This window comes from Schistocerca nitens, chromosome 4 (assembly GCF_023898315.1).
Source record: "Schistocerca nitens isolate TAMUIC-IGC-003100 chromosome 4, iqSchNite1.1, whole genome shotgun sequence".
Taxonomy (NCBI): domain Eukaryota; kingdom Metazoa; phylum Arthropoda; class Insecta; order Orthoptera; family Acrididae; genus Schistocerca; species Schistocerca nitens.
In genome coordinates, this window is record NC_064617.1 from 931,815,212 (window position 1) to 931,838,405 (window position 23,194).

Here is a 23,194-nt window from a genome sequence, read left to right on the forward strand (position 1 = left end):
ACGAACAAAATCAAATATACCTTAAAAACATGTCAACCAACTATATCAATTTTCTCACAAACAGGATGTGTCTTAATCTTATAAATTCCTTGGAGCGTTCTTCTGAATTCCGAGACAAAGGCTCCTTGAACGAAGAGAGGCTGTCAGCAAATCTATGGCTCGGTTGCTATTCACCCATTTGAAGAAATATGACCAACAACTGTTTGCAAACAGCTGTCCTTTATAGTGTAGAAAATCTCATCGAAGTCTGTATACTGAGTCTCGGTATATGCTACAAGTGAAAAATTTCGAAAAGGTGTGACAACTGCTTTCCAATGTATTGGTTCAAATGGCTTTGAGCACTATGGGACTTAACATCACAGGTCATCAGTCCCCTAGAACTTAAAACTACTTAAACCTAACTAACCTAAGGACGACACACATCCATGCCCGAGGCAGGATTCGAACCTGTGACCGTAGCGGTCGCGCGGTTCCAGACTGAAGCGCCTAGAACCGCTCGGCCACCGCGGCTGACTTTCCAATGTATTCATTCAGGAAAGAAATCTTATACTACTCAACCGATGAAATGTGGAAAAACTATAAATCATGTGGACTAAATGTATTACACCGTTCTTAAAACTTTTCTGAAATCTACCCACTTGTTTAGGAGGAAAGCATTGACACGGATAGGATTTGCGTTCCATAAATTTGGTACTTACGTAAATCTAAATTGAAAAGAATATTTTCGTTATTTATAGTACGGTATATTTGATAAAATAAAAAAAATTGATAAAATAAATAGTTAGGCACGGAAGATGAACACATACTTTCAGGTTTTTTTATTCCGTCTGACAGGTCTAAATGTTCATTTCATAGTTACATGTTCATACTCCCACATTTTTATGTATAGCTTACGACAGTTACATAATCTAAATCTCAGTGTGGTTTCAGTTCTCTGAGACTGCAGACGTGTGTGCAAGTTGCGTTTGCGCGAGTGTGTGTGTGCGTGTGCGTGTGCGTATGTGTGTCTACTGGTGACAAAGGCCTTAATGACCGAAAGCTATAATTGTGTGAATCTTTTTGTTGTGCCTATCGCGACTCAGCATCTCCACTATATGGTGAGTAGCAACTTTCTTTCTCTGATATTGTTAAATCTCGAATAAAATCATTTTGATTGTTAGGCCGCGTCATTTTGAAATACTGAAGCCATTTCATAGAGCAACGAAGTGGACTGCTGAAATACGAGCAAAACGTCTGTTGTAGAGTTCTCTGTTTTATGACGACACGGCTTAACACTCAAGAGGATTTTATTCAAACTAATACTGCTTGAGGGAGCGTGCGATCTTAAACAAAAACCTTGTTTCAAGCTCGATCAGTCTTGTGATTCAGCTTGGTATTGTAGCATGAAGTACTCTGACATACTGTTCTTTGAAACGAGGCAAGCACCTACTGCATTTCGTATGCCTTAACGCATTTGGTATAAAACAAATACTGCCGGCCGTCTTCTGTCTGCGCACACTTCGACGCCATTGATTTAAACAGCGTACTGCGGAACGGTCGGCATAACGCCTTGCCAAATCGCCTGTTCCTGTCACCGAGTGGGGGCGGTACAGCCCCTCATGTAGTCAACGGGCTATTTTTATCCATCAAACCGCTTTGACGCTTTCCTCTAATTCAGCCTACCTCGTTGCTTTCACTGTCTTTGCTCGGTATGTCTTTCTACCATAAAACTCGCCCCCTTGGCGCACAGATTCCCGTGGTATGTACCGAGTGGTGCGTGCGACTGAGAGTGTATCAGAGAGAAGCGTCGGTCGACTGTCTCTGTACACGCGCTGACTAAAATGCCGCACATGCACACTAATGAAGAATATGCATATGTGTTGTATGTTTACGGCTTATGAGATGGTAGTACTGCTGCTGTTGTCGAATAATACCGTCAGCGCTTTCAGATACCTCGAATTGCTAACAGTAGAGCGTTTACTGAAGCTTTCAGTACATTGCGCGATTCAGGTATTCTTCCAAGTTCCTATTTTTTCTTCTGGACATGTAGTTAAAAAACTGTTGAGGAACAGCAACACATTGTGAATTGTACAAAGCTGTAATGTGGCGTGCATAATTCTTAGAGGTGAATGTGTTACGAATATGCATTTTTCAATTGATACTTTGTAAAACGCATGCTACAGTGTTTAATGTTGTACATGTGTAAACCTGAAACGTATCGTATAATGCAAAAAACAATATATATTATACGTCCATATGAACTTCTTTGCTTCACATATAATTCGTGTCATATCCCTGAATGCTGAGATTTCCTCCTGTGACACACTGTCACTGCCTCCTGTACGCTTGAAGAATAAGTATCGGCAAGCTATCGTATGATTTCTGTATTCTATAATTTTTCCGTCGCGGTCATTTTAGGAAATGGGTGTGGAAGGAAGTAACACATTACCTGAAAATGTACTCTCTCGGATTTTTATCAGTAAACCTCTCCTTGAAGTATAGCGCCTCTCCTGTAGCACCTGTCCTGATGGGACAGTTACGAGGACGATAGAGATGAACTGGAGTGATTAAATAAGAAATGAGTAGATAAAGGAAGGAATGTGTGAAAAACGCTACCTGGAAATAGGGACAGGAAGATAGGAAATGTGATAAGAGATCGGGGGATAGCTTCCGTGGTTCTAGAGAGAACCTCAGATGGTAAAAATTGTGAGGAAGGACAGATACTGGAATATAGAGGTGGAATCATAATTAGTGTAAACCGATAAGGGCTAAAACATAAGGTAGCAGATAAAAACTTTCAGTGAATATGAGATTTTTGCGAGTCCAGTACGATACATTGCCCTGGTTAGTACAAATGCATTTAAAATGTAATTTTTTTGATGAAGTTGCCATCTAATTGGGCTCAAATATCGCCTGTGACCATGGTCTAAAGCGCCAATATGGTCGAAGGCGGATACGTCGAGCACTGCCTCAATGCTGACTTCCGAGATCACCCGACCTCAATTTTCTGGATAATTCTGTTTGGAGACATAACAGAATTAAGTGTTCAGCATTTCTATTGATGAGATTGAAGAGCTGTACCAGCAGAATGTACAGTCCGGTAAAGAATTGCGAGAAAGTGTTTGAAAGGATTCGTAACTCTTAGCGGAGCGAGTACAGTATTGTATCCGAATGAGAGAACGACACGTGGAACACCTCCTGCAAGAGGTACGAGTCTACACTAAATTGTAAAGTGTAACGCGCGAAAGCAGTATTGTATATATTTGTCAAGGTAATCCATAGGTGACAGTTGAGCCCTTATGAGATGGGAACTTAATCGAGACGCTTACATTTCAACCACGACAATACTAACTAGGACAACATTTCATCCTGAAGTCAGTGACGGCAAATAGCTATCTGACGAAAGACTCGTTGCGGGCCCATGTTTACTGTACAGTTTTTGCTTCTATTAGCATGTGCTTTCGCCCGCATCAGTTTTCGATTTTGTGATACCCGCTGAACATAATACGTAACAGAAGAGGTTTGATTGAAATCTTGATCTGAGGCTGGCACGAGAGGCGAAATCGTGGCGTTGTGCGTTAAAAGATCACACAGCTGCCCGGCCCAACCACAAAAAAAAAAAAAAAAAAAAAAAAGGCTGAACCCTAGGCTGGTCTGTCCTGATTCAGCAAAGGTCCCACCGTGATGTAGTAGAGTGAAGCGTGCCCGATGGTGTCCGGCTGGTTTACGACTGCCGGGCAGGGCGTGGCCCTACAGAGGGAGCACGCGCGCGCGCGCACACACACACACACACACACACACACACACACACACAGCGTCAGCTCCCTCGCACTGCCGCCCCCCATCCCAGCGCCGGGCGCACCCCAGCTGCTAGTCTGCTGTGCAGCGGAGGTGGCGAATGCTCTCAAAAACCCTGCAGCTCCACGGCTAATACAGCGCGGCCAATCTCACTCTCCAACCACTATACTACATGTCCGAATTCACACGTCTGCAATAATTAAGACACGCTAACTTCGAAAAGTACAGCACTTAGTGTTAGTACATTACTGGCCATTAAAATTGCTACATGAGGAAATTGCTGACATGAGGAAAGTTTCCAACCAATTTCTCATTCACAAACAGGACTTGACCGTCGTTGCCTGGTGAAACGCTGTTGTGATGCCTCGTGTAGGAGAAACGCGTACCATCACGTTTCCGACTTTGATAAAGCTCGGATTGTAGCCTATCGCGATTGCGGTTTATCGTATCGCGACATTGCTGCTCGCGTTGGTCGAGATCTAATGACTGTCAGCAGAATATGGAATCGGTGGGTTCAGGAGGGTAATAGGAACGCCGTGCTGGATCCCAACGGCCTCGTATCACTAGCAGTCGAGATGACAGGCATCTTATCCGCATTGTTGTAACGGGTCGTGCAGCCACGTCTCGATCCCCGAGTCAACAGATGGGGGCGTTTGCAAGACAACCATCAGCACGAACAGTTCGTGACTTGCAGCAGCATGGACTATCAGCTCGGAGACCGTGGATGCGGTTAACCTTGCCGCTGCATCACAGACAAGAGCGCCTGCGATGCTGTACTCAACGACGAACCTGGGAGCACGAATGGCAAAACGTCATTTTTTTCGGATGCATGCAGGCTCTGTTTACAGCATCATGATGGTCGCATCCGTGTTTGGCGACATCGCGGTGAACGCACATTGGAAGCGTGTATTTGTCATCGCCATACTGGCGTATCACCCGGCTTGGTGGTATGCGGTGACATTGGTTACACGTCTCGGTCACCTCTTGTTCGCATTGACGGCACTTTGAACAGTGGACGTTGCATTTCAGATGTTTTACGACCCGTGGCTCTACCCTTCATTCGATCCCTGCGAAACCGTACATTTCAGGAGGATAATGCACGACCGCATGTTGCAGGTCCTGTACGGGCCTTTCTGGTTACAGAAAATGTTTGACTGCTGCCCTGGCCAGCACATTCTACAGATCTCTGGCGTCTGGTCAGTGGTGGCCGAGCAACTGGCTCGTCACGATACGCCAGTCACTACTCTTGATGAAGTGTGGTATCGTGTTGAAGCTGCATGGGCAGCTGCACCAGTACACGCCATCCAAGCTCTGTTTGCCTCAATGCCCAGGCGTATCAAGGCCGTTATTACGGCCAGAGGCGGTTGTTCTGGGTACTGATTTCTCGGGATCTATGCACCCAAATTGCGTGAAAATGTAATCACATGTCAGTTCTCGTATAATATATTTGTCCAATGAATACCCGTTTATCATCTGCATTTCTTCTTGGAGTAGCAATTTTAATGGTCAGTAGTGTAATTTTACTATTTCTTTATATTTGTCAAGGCAGAGCAAGAGGTGAGAAAATTACTTTTCCCGCACAAATAGTGAGAATCAACAAATTTCACGAGTACATATCTTTCCAGACTAGCAATGCTCATTGAAGATTGTGAAACACTACCAGTACAGGTGAGAGCGTTAAGCAAATTCGAGAAAGGCTGTAATTTGCAACAAGTTTGGTCTGCAGTTTTTTTCTGAACATTATCAGTTTTGATTGCAAATGAAAGGTCTCATAGCTCACAAAATATGAGCGAAACCATATTCTTCTTACTGACTGCCTAATCTCCGTACACCACCTGCGTCGGCGGCCGCGCACAAGGTCAGTTAGCAGCGCATGCGACGTCACGGGAGGCGTCATCCGGCCACATTTCGGCCGGTTCATCCTACAAGTGACGTCACTGTCACAGGCTCATAGGTCACGTTTTATCGGACAGCTAACATTCCTTTTATAAACAAACAGAAACGAACAGTATTATTCTACAACAGTCGTCGTCGTAGATGTTGTCAGTCTGGTCTGACGCAGCTCTGTACTGTGCAAGTTTCTTAACCTCTCCGGGACTACTGAAACCTTCATCCGCTTGGTCCTGTTCACTATAGTCAAACCTTCGTCTCTCTCCACAGTAATCATAACTCCTCGTACTTCCCTCTGTTACAAAATGACTACTCATTCTGAAAACATCGCGCATGTCTTCGCAGTATTGTTTCTTTGAGGAAGAACTGACAAACCTGGAAGGTACTAGCCGAAGTAGAGCTGTAAAGACTGGCCGTGAGACCTGTTTGGGTAGCTCACAAGGTGACCGCGCTTACTCCCCACCACCGATTTCTTCCGCATTTAAGGTATTTGCAGGGCGAGGCCAGACATGAAAGTGACAGATGACCAAACGTTTAGGGAAAACAGCGTTTCTGGCGTGAGCCGGGTGAGGCATGAGTCATTTGCGAGTATTCCGTCGTTCTAGCACTTTCCAGGCAGCAATGGACGCAGTGGAGTATCGCGGGGTCAAGTCCCTACGCAGAAGCTTTTCAGTTTTTACGTCACGTTCACTCTAAACAGAATTAATGTTCAATATATTGTATTTATTAATATTTTCATAAAAGGCATGGAAAGAAAAGGCAAAGGGAAATTTGGGATTGTAAATAAATTTCCAGGAAGGGCTTATAATGCGTACAGGAGAACTTCTTATACACAATTAGTTACTTTTACTCTACATCTACATGGATACTCTGCAAATCACATTTAAGTACCTGGCAGAAGGTTCATCGAACCACCTTCACAATTCTCTATTATTTCAATCTCGTACAGCACGCGGAAGAAACGAACACCTATACCTTTCAGTGCGAGCTCTGATTTCCCTTATGTTATTATGATGATCGTTTCTTCCGTAGTAAGTCGGCGTAAACAAAATATTTTCACATTCGGAGGAGAAAGGTGGTGACTGGAACTTCGTGAGAAGATTCCTTCTCAACGAAAAACGCCTTTGTTTTAATGATGTCCATCCCAAATCCTGTATCATTTCAGTGACACTCTGTCCCCTGTTTCGCGATAATACAAAACGTGCTGCTCTTCTTTGAACTTTTTCAATGCCACCCGCCAGTTCCACCCGAGGATCGCACACCGCACAGCAAAACTTCAGAATAAGGCTTGGTTTGCTCTACCCACAACATAACTATGTGATCGTTCCAATGTAGGTTATTTGTAATTGTAATCCCTAAGTACTTAGTTGAATTCACGGCCTTTAGATTTGACTGATTTATCGTGTAACCGAAGTTTAACGGATTCCTTTTAGCACTCGTGCATTAGGTGTTCACCCGTACGTGGGACAGTCCACTATTGACTTTTTACAGCAGTGATACCTTCTTGCGGCCGCTGCGCCGTCTGCCTTCTATTCTCTCTTGAATGATCAGTTGGATTAATTGGTGCTTTGACTTTCTCATTAGACGACATAAAAAAGCTGTTTTTTGTTTCTTTTCGCTGTTTTTAACAAATCCTGATTTTTGTTTAATCGCCGCACAACTTTGTCATTTCTCATTGAATTATGAGGTGACGACAGCAGTATAAGTTTTCATACACTTCTACATCATGAACCCGAATTTCACCCCTAAAAACTTCGCAGATTGTTCAGGGATACTGTGCGAGTATTTTGACGTAAGGGACTTGGGCTCTCCAGTGGCCTCTGAGAGTGCAACGATGATCTGTTTAAGTTCGTTACCCTATTGATCTTTCGTCATTTTTTTCTGTTTTCTGTCTTTCCTTTAGTTGCTTTAAATTCTTGGAGGTATGTACCGAAACCAACTGAAGGGAATTTGTTTGTTGCCATACGCGTTTCGCTTCATTTATTTGGGAAGCACCATTGGTGGCCTGCAATACATTTTTTTTTACATACAATAAACGTATTATGTGGTACATATAATGTGCTGGTATATTACATTTTGTCGTGTCTTTCTCTTGTTTTCTTAGGTTAAAATCAACTTTTGTAGCACAAAGTTCGTAATGTGAACTTATCGTTCGGTGTTATTACGATTTCCAGCGCTGTTAACTCGTGTGTGGTCCTGGAGATGTATTCTTTAGGTTTCCATACTACAGCTGCCCGAGTTCTGGCTTCCAATATAAATAAAGCGAAACGCGTATGGCAACAAATTGCCTTCTATTGACCTTTGTTTCTACGGAAATACTTTCCCAAAGTGAAAAAGCCTGTAATATTCAATCTTTCTAACACTGTAGGCTCCAGTTTCTCGTAGGTGTCTATGTACAGGTGCGGAAGTACTGTGATGCTGTCTTCGGAGAAGGAACAGGTCAACGTAGCGTCGCCGTGCCATTGTTCCATTGCATTCAGTGAACTACACTCCTGGAAATGGAAAAAAGAACACATTGACACCGGTGTGTCAGACCCACCATACTTGCTCCTGACACTGCGAGAGGGCTGTACAAGCAATGATCACACGCACGGCACAGCGGACACACCAGGAACCGCGGTGTTGGCCGTCGAATGGCGCTAGCTGCGCAGCATTTGTGCACCGCCGCCGTCAGTGTCAGCCAGTTTGCCGTGGCATACGGAGCTCCATCGCAGTCTGTAACACTGGTAGCATGCCGCGACAGCGTGGACGTGAACCGTATGTGCAGTTGACGGACTTTGAGCGAGGGCGTTTAGTGGGCATGTGGGAGGCCGGGTGGACGTACCGCCGAATTGCTCAACACGTGGGGCGTGAGGTCTCCACAGTACATCGATGTTGTCGCCAGTGGTCGGCGGAAGGTGCACGTGCCCGTCGACCTGGGACCGGACCGCAGCGACGCACGGATGCACGCCAAGACCGTAGGATCCTACGCAGTGCCGTAGGGGACCGCACCGCCACTTCCCAGCAAATTAGGGACACTGTTGCTCCTGGGGTATCGGCGAGGACCATTCGCAACCGTCTCCATGAAGCTGGGCTACGGTCCCGCACACCGTTAGGCCGTCTTCCGCTCACGCCCCAACATCGTGCAGCCCGCCTCCAGTGGTGTCGCGACAGGCGTGAATGGAGGGACGAATGGAGACGTGTCTTCAGCGATGAGAGTCGCTTCTGCCTTGGTGCCAATGATGGTCGTATGCGTGTTTGGCGCCGTGCAGGTGAGCGCCACAATCAGGACTGCATACGACTGAGGCACACAGGGCCAACACCCGGCATCATGGTGTGGGGAGCGATCTCCTACACTGGCCGTACACCACTGGTGATCGTCGAGGGGACACTGAATAGTGCACGGTACATCCAAACCGTCATCGAACCCATCGTTCTACCATTCCTAGACCGGCAAGGGAACTTGCTGTTCCAACAGGACAATGCACGTCCGCATGTATCCCGTGCCACCCAACGTGCTCTAGAAGGTGTAAGTCAATTACCCTGGCCAGCAAGATCTCCGGATCTGTCCCCCATCGAGCATATTTGGGACTGGATGAAGCGTCGTCTCACGCGGTCTGCACGTCCAGCACGAACGCTGGTCCAACTGAGGCGTCAGGTGGAAATGGCATGGCAAGCCGTTCCACAGGACTACATCCAGCATCTCTACGATCGTCTCCATGGGAGAATAGCAGCCTGCATTGCTGCGAAAGGTGGATATACACTGTACTAGTGCCGACATTGTGCATGCTCTGTTGCCTGTGTCTATGTGCCTGTGGTTCTGTCAGTGTGATCATGTGATGTATCTGACCCCAGAAATGTGTCAATAAAGTTTCCCCTTCCTGGGACAATGAATTCACGGTGTTCTTATTTCATATATCTAAATAGTCAATAAACACCCGTGTTAGCCTTCCGAAATTTTGTCGTTGGTATTCAGCCTCCGTAATGTAAAACAGAAGGCTTTTAACAACTTTCCATTCTGCACCGTAGCGCCGAACGGACAAACCGTTTTATCAATCGAATTCTCAGATTTAGATTGCATATCTGAGTGCGAATGTGGCCGTATATGTGAGAGGTGGGAGCGGTCCGCGTCCGCGGTTCGCTGCCGGGCAGGTGGCAGCGACCACACACGCGGCGCAGCGCGTGCCGCGCCTCGCGTGCAGCGGGGGCGGCGGGGCGGCACCTTTGAGGCGGTCCTCGAGCACGGCTGAGGGCTGTCGACGCGACGCGAGCGCCGCGCGCGGCAGCGGCGGGCGGCCCAATTACGCGGCCCTCGGCCGCAAAGCGACAACAAAGGCGCCGACGTCACAGGGGGCGTGGCGGGCGCCCGGTCGCAGCCCGGCCGCAGTCGTAGTCGCATCGGGCTGCTGTTTACCTTCCCTGCCCGGCCGGGCTGAGGACTCCAGATCCTCGCGTTATTGTTTTCCGAGATGCCGAGTACACACTAGAGCGGAGACCAGCATTTGTTCCGCGGGCTTTGTCGGCGCCGCGTCAAAGCCCGCACCACTCTGCGAGGCATGGCTGCCCGCAACGCACTCACCTTCCAGAACAATCCGCGGCCTTTCTGTTTCAGCAGCGAGAAGCCGGGCCCTCTTTTCTAATGAGCTCCCTTCTGGACTAAAAGAGGGACGCTGAAGTTACGCCCAACAAAATCTTCAAAGTCACCTGCTCTTATCGAAAATTTTATTTATTCCTAGTAAGTCGTGCGATCCTTTACAACACGATCCTCTCCACAACTTACTACCCTGAGTATGGAGAGCCCCAAAATCCCATTTTTCTCATACCAATGCCCCCCCCCCCCTAACGATACTTCCTACTTCCTCCTACCGAGCCATCAGAATTCACTCAGTCTTTATCAGGGTCTCTGGATCCATCCTATCAAAATGCATCCACAAACCTATCCACTTACTCAGTGTGGCTTCCATCTCAACTTCTGATTTATGTTCTGTACCTCAGCCATCTTGTATCCAAACCAATCAACTAACAATAGTAAAATCACTAATTTTTACATCTCTTGACCTGGAGAAATCATTTTTCTTCGAGAACTTCCAGTTAACTATCTCCACCGTATTGAAGTCTTCTAATCCAATAGCGCATGCTTTGTCACTGTTAACATTGTTGCCACAAGGCTCTCTTCCCTCTCCTCTATGTGCTGTGTACGGGGCGTTCGCCCGACAGACAGATCTGCAACTCCTCTCACACTTGTGGTACACAAATAGCCTACCTGGAAGGGACTACGTCAGCAGACGGCAGAGCCACGATCGAGCACACTGAGCAGGCCAGCTTGCGGCAGTCTGAGTGGCGCACCTGTTTGCTTCCACAGGCCACATGATTCCACAGAGTTCCTCCAGTATTACTACACTGCCTGAGTATTTAGGCCAGCACAGAGCCACTCTCTGGGACAGGTGCTGACAGCACCCGCACTTCTTCAGTCAGAGTCTCGTTGTAAACTTTGCAGCCTGTGATGCTGTACCGTGCGTGATCCATGCGGATTGAGAGAGCCGCCGGTGTCTGTCACCACCATCATCGGGACATGGCCTCTGCATCGGGGAATCGGAGAATGCACGGACTTTTGGTATCGGCCTTCGACCTTACCTCATGTTGCATTATTGCGCTATCCAGTGATTCTCAGACTTGGCTTACTCTTACCCTAGGTTGAGACTTGCGTAAATTTAGTTTACATTACGAACCTTCACAAACAGTTGCTATGATATACTTTTTCTCCCAGGCGGAGTTTGTTGGTTTATGTATTTCTTAATGAAATGGTTCTACATTGTTTACTTGGGCTGTGTTCTTACTGCGCCTCAATTGGCGCAAGATATATCGCTACATCCTCTGTACCGCTGATAGCAGTGCACTGATAAAGCAAACATGTAAAACTAGATGTCATTGTGCACGGATGTTCCTCCCTCTGTTTCCCCAGTTTAGCCTCAGACTGCTCGTCGACTGCTGCGGTAGCACGAAAGACGGCACACTGCTCGCCAACTCCGACTTCATTGCCGGTTAACTGGATCCACTGACCAGTTCTACTGCGCAGTTTGTGAAGTTGACCAGTTGACAAGAGAAGAAGGTTCCTAGGAGTTTCTTGTAGGTCTTCAGCGTCGCTGTGGATTTATTGGAAAATATAACGGGCAGACAAATGAAAATGCAACAGATGGAAACAATGTATGTAAACTGTTTATTATTTCAGACGTAGTTGCCATAACTTAATAAGTTTATCCCACTGTCAGACAAGACGGTCAATGCCTTCATGGAAAAACCTTTGCGCTTGCCTCCAGAACCGTGATTTGCTTCGTCTGAAGCAAATTAACGGCGGATAACGTCTTTCTTCAGGGTTTCAAAAATATGTAAATTGCATGGGGAGATGTCGGGACTTAATGGAGGATGTGTAAAAGGCTTTCCAGTGAAACTTCTGCAGCGTAGCCGAAACGTGTGGGCCCGCACACATGTTGCCAAAGTCGTTTCGACTGAGCTGTAAAAGTTTTACTGGAAAGCCGTTGCATGTGCTCCATACAGTCCTGATATCTTCCCATGCGATTTCCATATTTTTGGAGTCCTGAAGAAAGACGTTATCCGCCGTCGATTTGCTTCGGACGAAGAAGTGCACGCTTGAGTACAATCTAAGTTCCGGAGAGAACCGCAAACATTTCTCCAAGAAGGTATTGACCATTTTGCCTCATAGTTAACAGTTATGCCGATTATATTCGAAATGATAAACAGTTTACTTATTTTTACAGCTGAATATTTTCCTTTACAAAAAATCGTGGATGGTCGAAAACGGAAAAGAAACCACCAAACGCATGTTCAGGCATTCGTAATGATCGTGAGAATGCCGGCCGAAGTGGCCGTGCGGTTAAAGGCGCTGCAGTCTGGAACCGCAAGATCGCTACGGTCGCAGGTTCGAATCCTACCCCGGGCATGGATGTTTGTGATGTCCTTAGGTTAGTTAGGTTTAACTAGTTCTAAGTTCTAGGGGACTCATGACCTCAGAAGTTGAGTCCCATAGTGCTCAGAGCCATTTTTGATCGTGAGAATACTCATCAGAAACGAATCGTTGTACGCAACGTCGGGTGAAATTTTCAGACAGCAGAAGTGTATCACCCCCAGCAGAACATACATTATTACTTCACTGTGGATTTGAACTAGTATTGGTAATTAACCAATCTGTAGTATATGTTTGTAGCTAAATCGGACCACTAAGCCTACATTATTTGTAGTAAACCCACTGTATCAACTGCTGCCGTAAGTGCAACGGAAGACTGATTTTCGTAGTTATAAAAGGAAGAGCCTGACTTAAGAGGTTTCATTACACGTAAATATATATTCTGCAAGCGACTCTACTCTTTCTGACAGAGGATACTTTAAGTTGCGCTCCTACTGTAAATAGCCTGTTTGTATTTTTGTATGTTGGCAACGCTCAAGACAGCATTAATATTGCTGACACCGCTCTGCGCCCTAGGCAAGAGACTCTGGTTCGACGGACTAGCAATTGGCGAGTGCACAAAGAAGTGTATGGACATATTATTCTTAGTGGAGACTCTGTGCTGGTAGGACGTGCATTGTAAAGTGAGACGCAAGAAAATGAGGATGAGGATGGATGTTGTTGGTAATGTTTGGGTTGTGGAATTATTGACAAGTATATAATTTTTAGAACTGTAGTTCGTGTTATGAAGATTTTCTGTTAGGTAAGTTACTTATAAAAAAATGGGATTCGTGAATTAAATGAGTTTAGGAAATTAACAGAGTTGGAGGTAGTTTCATATTTAATTTAATATTTTTTGGATTCATATTATTCTTAGGATTTCTTGCAATTCAGGGTCATTCTTTTGTGTTTATTATTGGAAGTCATGTTGTCACTGTATAGCAGTCAGATTGAGTTGGGCTTGTGTATTGTGGGTAATAAATGAATAGGCTAAGTTTGAGTTGTCCTTGTCAGGGAAAATCTTGTAGGTCAGTGTTTAAATGGTAAAAATAATTAAAGGCATAGTTCCACTGCTTTCTCCGTTTCCTGTTCCAGTCGCGAATAGTTCCTGGGAAGAACGACAGTTGTTAAGCCTCGGATCTTTCAAATTTTATCCACGTGATTTGTTTCCGACAGATGTGTCGGGGAACGCATTGTGTTGGCTGAGTTTCGTGGGAACGAGCCCTCTCGGAGAGTTAACAGCAAGCCACACACACCCAATACCTCCCTTATAATGTCTGCAACTGGATTTGGAAAAGAATCTCCATGACACTCTCGCGCTTGCCGAACGAACCCGTAAACAAACGCGCTGCTCTCATTTGTATCTTCTCTGTTTTGTATTTGCATTGGTGAGGGTACCAGACTGAGGAGCAGTTCTCAGTTCCGGCCACCTGTTTGTCATGTTTTGGCCAAACGAGGGGGTTCGAGGCGCTACGGCCTGTAGGGACCGAGTCCCGTACTTTGTTATAAGTGACGTTGTAAGCTCACGGGACGAAATATTAATCAGCCCTTATAAGAACACACTGATCTGTTTGGAGCACAACTGGTACCAGGCGGGTGTGTGATCCTGCACACACATCACGGCAGTGGAGCAGTGCGCATGTGTCAGTGGGTTGCGGGGAATCAGCGCAGACAAACAGGCCGACATGGAGACACGACACAGTGGAAGAAAGGAGCTACTGTGTTCGGACGGCCCCACGAATACAACGTGAATGAACATAGCGCATCGATTGGTGCATCAAAGCAGATCGTCAACAGGTTCGCAAAGAATACTGTGTGACTCGCAGTCAGGTAACACTGCGTAAGAACAGCGGTCATAAAAAGATCCTAACCGACGGAACCGGGGACAATAGGTTTCAAATACCGCAGTGGAGGTAAGTCCACCTCAATCAGTTTTTGAGTGACCGTTGCAAAGGCAACTTAAACATACAACGGACATTCAGAATCTGATATCTCGCAATGTGCCATCGCTCACTGTGCCACATGAAGCTGCTCTGACGAATTTGCTCAAATATCATACATTTCTGGACTAAAGTCGACTTGGGTGTCCTATCGCACTTCGACTGGTCCGCTAAATCACCCGATCTTAAACCCACACAAGGTCGTTGAACAACAGCTCCGGTTTCTAAAAATCATGTATTTCATTCCACGACTGATTTCAGTTTTTGTACTGGAGCCACACAATTTAAAATTTTCGGAGGGCCAGATTTATTCCTTTTAATGCTAAAGCGTGGCAATGGTAATTTATCAAAGTGTGCATTTCTTATCTACATCTACATCTACATTCATACTCCGCAAGCCACCCAACGGTGCGTGGCGGAGGGCACTTTACGTGCCACTGTCATTACCTCCCTTTCCTGTTCCAGTCGCGTATGGTTCGCGGGAAGAACGACTGTCTGAAAGCCTCCGTGCGCGCTCTAATCTCTCTAATTTTACATTCGTGATCTCCTCGGGAGGTATAAGTAGGGGGAAGCAATATACTCGATACCTCATCCAGAAACGCACCCTCTCGAAACCTGGCGAGCAAGCTACACCGCGATGCAGAGCGCCTCTCTTGCAGAGTCTGCCACTTGAGTTTATTAAACATCTCCGTAACGCTAACACGGTTACCAAATAACCCTGTGACGAAACGCGCCGCTCTTCTTTGGATCTTCTCTATCTCCTCCGTCAACCCGATCTGGTACGGATCCCACACTGATGAGCAATACTCAAGTATAGGTCGAACGAGTGTTTTGTAAGCCACCTCCTTTGTTGATGGACTACATTTTCTAAGCACTCTCCCAACGAATCTCAACCTGGCACCTGCCTTACCAACAATTAATTTTATATGATCATTCCACTTCAAATCGTTCCGCACGCATACTCCCAGATATTTTACAGAAGTAACTGCTACCAGTGTTTGTTCCGCTATCATATAATCATACAATAAAGGGTCCTTCTTTCTATGTATTCGCAATACATTACATTTGTCTATGTTAAGGGACAGTTGCCACTCCCTGCACCAAGTGCCTATCCGCTGCAGATCTTCCTGCATTTCGCTACAATTTTCTAATGCTGCAACTTCTCTGTATACTACAGCATCATCCGCGAAAAGCCGCATGGAACTTCCGACACTATCTACTAGGTCATTTATATATATTGTGAAAAGCAATGGTCCCATAACACTCCCCTGTGGCACGCCAGAGGTTACCTTAACGTCTATAGATGTCTCTCCATTGATAACAACATGCTGTGTTCTGTTTGCTAAAAACTCTTCAATCCAGCCACACAGCTGGTCTGATATTCCGTATGCTCTTACTTTGTTTATCAGGCGACAGTGCGGAACTGTATCGAACGCCTTCCGGAAGTCAAGAAAAATAGCATCTACCAGGGAGCCTGTATCTAATATTTTCTGGGTCTCATGAACAAATAACGCGAGTTGGGTCTCACACGATCGCTGTTTCCGGAATCCATGTTGATTCCTACATAGTAGATTCTGGGTTTCCAAAAACGACATGACACTCGAGCAAAAAACATGTTATAAAATTCTACAACAGATGGACGTCAGAGATATAGGTCTATAGCTTTGCGCATCTGCTCGACGACCCTTCTTGAAGACTGGGACTACCTGTGCTCTTTTCCAATCATTTGGAACCCTCCGTTCCTCTAGAGACTTGCGGTACACGGCTGTTAGAAGGGGGGCAAGTTCTTTCGCGTACTCTGTGTAGAATCGAATTGGTATACCGTCAGGTCCAGTGGACTTTCCTCTGTTGAGTGATTTCAGTTGCTTTTCTATTCCTTGGACACTTATTTCGATGTCAGCCATTTTTTCGTTTGTGCGAGGATTTAGAGAAGGAACTGCAGTGCGGTCTTCCTCTGTGAAACAACTTTGGAAAAAGGTGTTTAGTATTTCAGCTTTACGCGTGTCGTCCTCTGTTTCAATGCCATCATCATCCCGGAGTGTCTGGATATGCTGTTTCGAGCCACTTACTGATTTAACGTAAGACCAGAACTTCCTAGGATTTTCTGTCAAGTCTGTACATAGAATTTTACTTTCGAATTCACTGAACGCTTCTCGCATAGCCCTCCTTACGCTAACTTTGACATCGCTTAGCTTCTGTTTGTCTGAGAGGTTTTGGCTGCGTTTAAACTTGGAGTGAAGCTCTCTTTGCTTTCGCAGTAGTTTCCTAACTTTGTTGTTGTACCACGGTGGGTTTTTCCCGTCCCTCACAGTTTTACTCGGCACGTACCTGTCTAAAACGCATTTTACGATTGCCTTGAACTTTTTCCATAAACACTCAACATTGTCAGTGTCGGAACAGGAATTTTCGTTTTGATCTGTTAGGTAGTCTGAAATCTGCCTTCTATTACTCTTATAATCGTGACGTACCCATTTTTCTTGCCTTTTTTTTGCCATACCAGTTTAATTCTACCCGACTTACTTTCGTAATCATTTGACTTTCGTTTATTACAACACAATGGAAATTAATTACTATTTTCTCTGTAACTTTACTATACACATGTAAACTTGAAATTTTCTTTTCGAAACTTCTGCTTTCCTATTATATAAATTACTTATCTATTCATTATTATGCATGAGGGGCATTCAACAATACAAAACATTTTTCTGAAAGCAGGTTGGTTTTATACAGGATATAAGCATATTACTTCCCACTCTTTTGGCAATCTGCGTTCAGTGTGAAGACCTTACGCCACCTTACTGGCAGGGCGTGTACGGCAGCACGGTACCACACTACTGGTCGACGTCAGAGCCAACGTCTTGCTTCGTCAGTAACCTCCCCATCATCCATATATTGCTTCCCGCGCAGTGGATCCTTCATTGATCCAAACACATGGAAGTCGGAAGGTCAAAGATACGAGCTTTAGGGTAGATTTGTGTGAGGCTTTGTGTTGATGTGGAGATGTTCGTTTGCATTTTTGTGGTGACGAATACATTGAAGTCGTTTCTTCGAGTTCTTGGGGGGTAGCACAATGCAGTTCAGGCTAGATTCTTGCACTATGAGGGAGGACATCAGACAAGTAACCCATTCAAAGTACCAGAAGACTCACCGTGATTTTTACCAGATGAGGGGTATGGCTTTGGACTCTTTCTTCGGAGGAGAAGTCGAGTGACGCCACTTCATGCATTGCCGTTAGGTTTCCGAGTAGAAGTGATGAACCCATCTTTCATCTCCTGTCACGATGTTCGACAAAAACTGTCAAAACCAGCCTCCTACGCGCAAGCGATTCCGCGCTCATGGTCCTTCGTTGCTCTTTATGGTCTTTTGACAGGCGGCGAGAAACCTAGTGGACATGCACCTTTGAGTAACCCAACTGGTGGACCAGTGTGTCAGCACCACTAACAGAGCCGTCCAGTTGTGCACCAGGTGTCTGACTGTGATCTGTCCAGCACCTCGAATGAGAGTGTCCGCACGTTCCAACATTAGAGGAGTTATAGCTGTGTACGGCCGGGCAACACGCAGGAGACTGGATAGGTTTCCGCGACCATGTGTGGTGATGACAGACGCCTCGTCCAACGATTCACCGTGTTTTTGTTCACTGACAGGTCTCTGTAGACATTCTGCAGGCGCCTATGAATATCTGCGATGCTCTGGTTGACGCTCCGCTTGAAACGCACTTCGGTTACGGACGCCATTTTGGTTCAAATGGCTCTGAGCACTATGGGACTCAACTTCTGAGGTCATTAGTCCCCTAGAACTTACAACTAGTTAAACCTAACTAACCTAAGGACATCACACACATCCATGCCCGAGGCAGGATTCGAATCTGCGACCGTAGCGGTCTCGCGGTTCCAGACTGCAGCGCGCAGAACCGCACCGCCACTTCGGCCGGCAGACGCCATTTTGAAGGCTACGGATAGCGTCGCCACCTATCCGAACTTTATGAAACTATTGAAGCTGAAGCGGGAATACCCCACGATGGCCCCCAAGAAATTCCGCATTTTTCAACCGAAATTGGATAGGAAAAAATGTGTTGCATTTTTATTGAACGTCCGTCGTTGTACAACGTTCGGTAGCATTTACCAGTTTCAGATTGACTAGAAAATGGCTTCAGTATGAAAGCGGAAACCGGTCGTGGAGTAAGCTAATGGATTTTTACCAGCTGGAGCTGTTATTCATCAGTTCAGTACACATCTGGGTTCTCCCAATGTAAGGAGACTAATAACAAATAGAAAATGTCTGGCACTATTTGGAACAGTCCACGAAAGCAGTTCACACCCGTGTAATTTGATCGCTCGGGGAATGTGGTTTTAATCGAATTCGGTGTACCTGAGCATCCTTGTGGACGGTCTTCCTCACCGAATCGAGGCCATTCTCGAGGCTAAAGGCGGTCTTACAAGAAATTAACGTGACATACCCCGGGGCTGACGAGCTATGTGTCCGGCGTTCCCATTATGCCGCGCCTGCGACCCGGCGGACTGGCGCCCCGCCTGCCTCCGGCGTGTGGCGCGCGTATACGGTAGGAGCGGCGTGGGGCGGATGCCGCTCGTTACGTCCGCGGCTCGCACCTCGCACTGGCGGCAGTCACAAGCCACGGCCGCTGCCAGCGCGCCGAACTCCCACCAACTGCGCACCCTCTACCCACACATCGCGCACCCCGCTTCCGCGTCGCCAAACACCTCGCGTCCTTCCCCAAAGCAATTTCACTCGCTGCCCTCTTCCCAGAGCCGAAATCTCCCGAGGCCGCCCTTTCCTACCAAATGCACCACATTCCCCTGCCGCGCTACACAGCAGGGGTTCCGCATGCCGCGCCTACGTCTGTCCCCCAAACACGCCGATTCTTTAACAGTAATACTATCGTATTTCACCCCCTTGCGTGGTTCGTAAGTTGTTTCCCTGATTCTCTACTGAATTTCATAGTTTCTCTTCCGTCTTATGCTTACGTCATGGTTTGCTACTTTATTTTTATTTCTCTAATTTGATCAAAATTTTTCATTCTTCCTTTGAATTTCATTTTCATTATGTAGTACAACTCCGCTTTCCTGTACTAAATGTACGCTGGCTGACCAAAAAAGTAAGGAGTCATAATCTGAGGAGAAAACGAAATGAAACTTCACCAGTTCAGAGCATGTGTGTTTTTAATTTAGTTATTACAAAATCGAGTCAAATTTACAAACAACTTCGCAGTGTGAGCCCACTTATCAATACGTTGTAAGTAGGCTGTTTAGGTTTTTATGTTGGTAACGCTATGTAGCGCTATATGAAGTGACTGTGCTGTGTGCAGTCTGTGGCTGGTTTGCATTGTTGGAATTTGCTATTGTAGTGTTTGGCAGTTGGTTGTTAACAGCGCGTAGCGTTGTGCAGTTGGAGGTGAGCCGCCAGCAGTGGTGGGGAGAGAGATGGAGTTTTGAGAGCGGATGTTCTGGACGTGTGTCCATCAGAGACAGTAAATTTGTAAGACTGGATGTCATGAACTGATATATATATATATATACCTTAATAGTGTTCAAAGGCCATATATATATATATATATATATATATATATATATATATATATCCTTTGAACACTATTAAGGTAAATACATTGTTCTCTATCAAAATCTTTCATTTGCTAACTATGCCTATCAGTAGTTAGTGCCTTCAGTAGTTAGAATCTTTTATTCAGCTGGCAGTATTGGCGTACGCTGTATTGCAGTAGTTTGAGTAACGAAGATTTTTGTGAGGTAACTGATTCGTGAAAGGTATAGGTTATTGTTAGTCAGGGCCATTCTTTTGTAGGATTTTTGAAAGTCAGATTGCGTTGCGCTAAAAAATATTGTGTGTCAGTTTAAGCACAGTCAAATGGTTCAAATGGCTCTGAGCACTATGCGACTTAACTTCTGAGGTCATCAGTCGCCTAGAACTTAGAACTAATTAAACCTAACTAACCTAAGGACATCACACACATCCATGCCCGAGGCAGGATTCGAACCTGCGACCGTAGCGGTCACGCGGTTCCAGACTGAAGCGCCTTTAACCGCACGGCCACACCGGGCGGCTAAGCACAGTCATTTATAATTTTTATAAGGGGACGTTTCAACGTCGTTGCAACCTCTCTAGCCTGATTGGTTGAAAATAGTGTCATAAATCCGGTTTATCGTCTCCGGAGGCAGCTGACCCTGCTATCCTGGCTACTGGTACTGCGACGGAGCTGATGTCCGAACTGAACCCACACATGTTCTACTGGGTACAGATGTGTGGCTCTTGTTGCCCTTGGGAGTACATCAACATCGTGCAGACGCTTTATAGAGACACGTGCCTTGTTTGTACAAGCATTGTCTTGTTGAAAAATGACACCACGATACAGTCACATGAGAGGTAACACATGAGGGCGCAGGATTTCCGCGACGTACCATTGTATAGTCAGCGTTTTCTCAACCATTACCAGCAGTCACCTGAAGTCATACCCCGATGGCTCCCCACACCGAGACGCCAACAGTAGCACCGCTGCCCTCTCCCCAAGACACCGCCATACTCGCCGACGATGGTGACCTGGGGTAGTGCAGAAGCGCAGTTCATCTTGGAATACAACACGTCGCCATTCTTCAGTTTTCCATGCTTCCCGGTTAGGCACCACTCTAAACGTAGCCGTTTGTGGTGCTCACGGCAGCCTACACTTGGGACAGGCAAGAGCTAGTCTGCGCCAGTGGTGTGGGATGACACAGCAAGTTGTATTGAGTCCGTGTACCCAGGGACAAGGGTAGACGTGAAGGGGTTACGATGTTCAATACTGCGATCCTTCATTGCCATGGTCAGACATGATCGATTGGAACCTTGGCAAGTAAGCCTGCCCTCACATTCCCATGCAGTCCAACACGCTTCCCTGACCTGGATACTGCACGATTCGGCCATCTGGCCAAAGACGCCAGCAATGAGACCCATTTTAAACTCTGTTAGGTGCTGATAAGGCTGTCTCACACGAGTGTTTTTCACAGTGCTCACTCAGCATTCGATATTGTTCGTGCCCCTCGTATATTCTAACAGGCCTGGTAACTACACTAAATATGAACAACAGTAATGTACTCTTGTGAATATTCTACCTGGCACAGATAATGGCAACTCTGTCATCTACATTCTCGCCAGTGGTTTGTACATGTACGGCTTTGCACTGATATTCTAGCAAGTCTTCTGGGTAACTCAGTTTTTTCTTGGTCAGGAAGTCTATTTGGCATTAACCCGCAACAGCTAGTTGTCTAAGCTTGGTGAATTGCCTAGCTCTCCTACGATTTCCTTATGTCATATATACAAACATTCAAAGAAAAGAATCTACTGTACTACTGCACAAACTATTTTACCATATGGATCAGGAACATGGAAAACAACTGAATGAGAGAGACAAATAATAGCGGTGACAAAATTAAACGTCTAAAGGGCGCTAGCGGGATAGATGAAAATAGGACTTGTCTGTAGGAGACTAGTTAAGTGGCCCCGTGCTATCAGCTTCACGGCTGGACTACCTGCGAGTTGTTGAGACCGTTTATTTGTTATTGGGTTGCTGCCCTTCCTGCTATCCCAAGCGATATGACGCAGTAGAAAGACACTGGATTGGCAGAGGACGGCGGTTCAAACCCCAGTTCACATTTAAGTTTTCCGTGGTTTCCCTATATCGCTTAACAAAATGCCGAAATGGCTCCTTTCATATTTGATGTATTTCCCCAACCTTCCGCAAAACGAGCTTGTGATCCGTCTTTACTACGTTGTTTTTTTTTTTTTTCATATACACTAACATTAAGAGGTAAACGTTTGCTACATGGACCAGACCTATGCGAAACAACTAAACGAGATACACAATTATTGGAGGTGGAAAACTGATTTCTTGAGGGGAAATAGTGATATGCTGGGTGTCCCAGAAGTGTTGTAACACACTTTTGTAGAAATTGAGGAACATCATAACGATTGAGAATTTCATAGCAACCCATGGCCGCAAACGGAGGTCGAAGATCGGAAAGGAGACGAGACAGTGATTCATTTCAAACATTTATTGGGCGTAATGAATAAACATGGTGTACGACATGAATACAGTTCTAATGTTTCGTAGATGCTCGTAGTTTGAACGATCGGACGCCACGCATGCCTCACACCGAAGGAGCACTGACTGCCGGACACGCTCGAACACATCAGGAGTTTCTTTGATAGTAGCAGCTGTGCGAACGATCCGACATTCATTTCAGTCTCTTCACAGACAGAAATCGAGGCTCGATAGACCCAGCGTGCGTGGGGACCGGCGAACCGGTCCACAACGCCCAACCCATCAATACGGGAATGACCTGTTCTAATGCCTACGAACATCCAATCCAATGCCTACGAACACCCAATCCAATGCGAACAAATCTCTCATGTGGAGTGATCCTGTTGACTTTCGAATGGATGTTGTCGCAAGAACCGTCTGCGCAGCTGCTACAATCAGAGAAGCTCCCGATGTTATCGAGCATGGCCGGCAGTCAATGCTCCTTCGGTGTGAGGCATGCGTGGCGTCTGATGGTTCAGACTTCGAGCATCTACGTAACATTAGAACTGTATTCATGTCGTACACCATGTGTACTTATTACGTTCAATAAATGGTTCAAAT

General features: G+C 46.0%; 1 protein-coding gene across 1 annotated transcript in view; it reads right to left on the reverse strand.

Annotated features, from left to right (window-relative positions):
- The window catches only part of LOC126252675 (frizzled-5-like), a 183,798-nt gene that overhangs the window by 69,167 nt on the left and 91,437 nt on the right, over positions 1-23,194 (reverse strand). Inside the window, exons 3-4 of the mRNA XM_049953578.1 lie at positions 19,004-19,223; positions 3,789-3,892 (exon numbers count right to left, since the gene is read on the reverse strand). Coding sequence (XP_049809535.1) covers positions 3,789-3,892; positions 19,004-19,223 — 324 coding nt within the window. The remainder of the gene's footprint in view (positions 1-3,788; positions 3,893-19,003; positions 19,224-23,194) is intronic.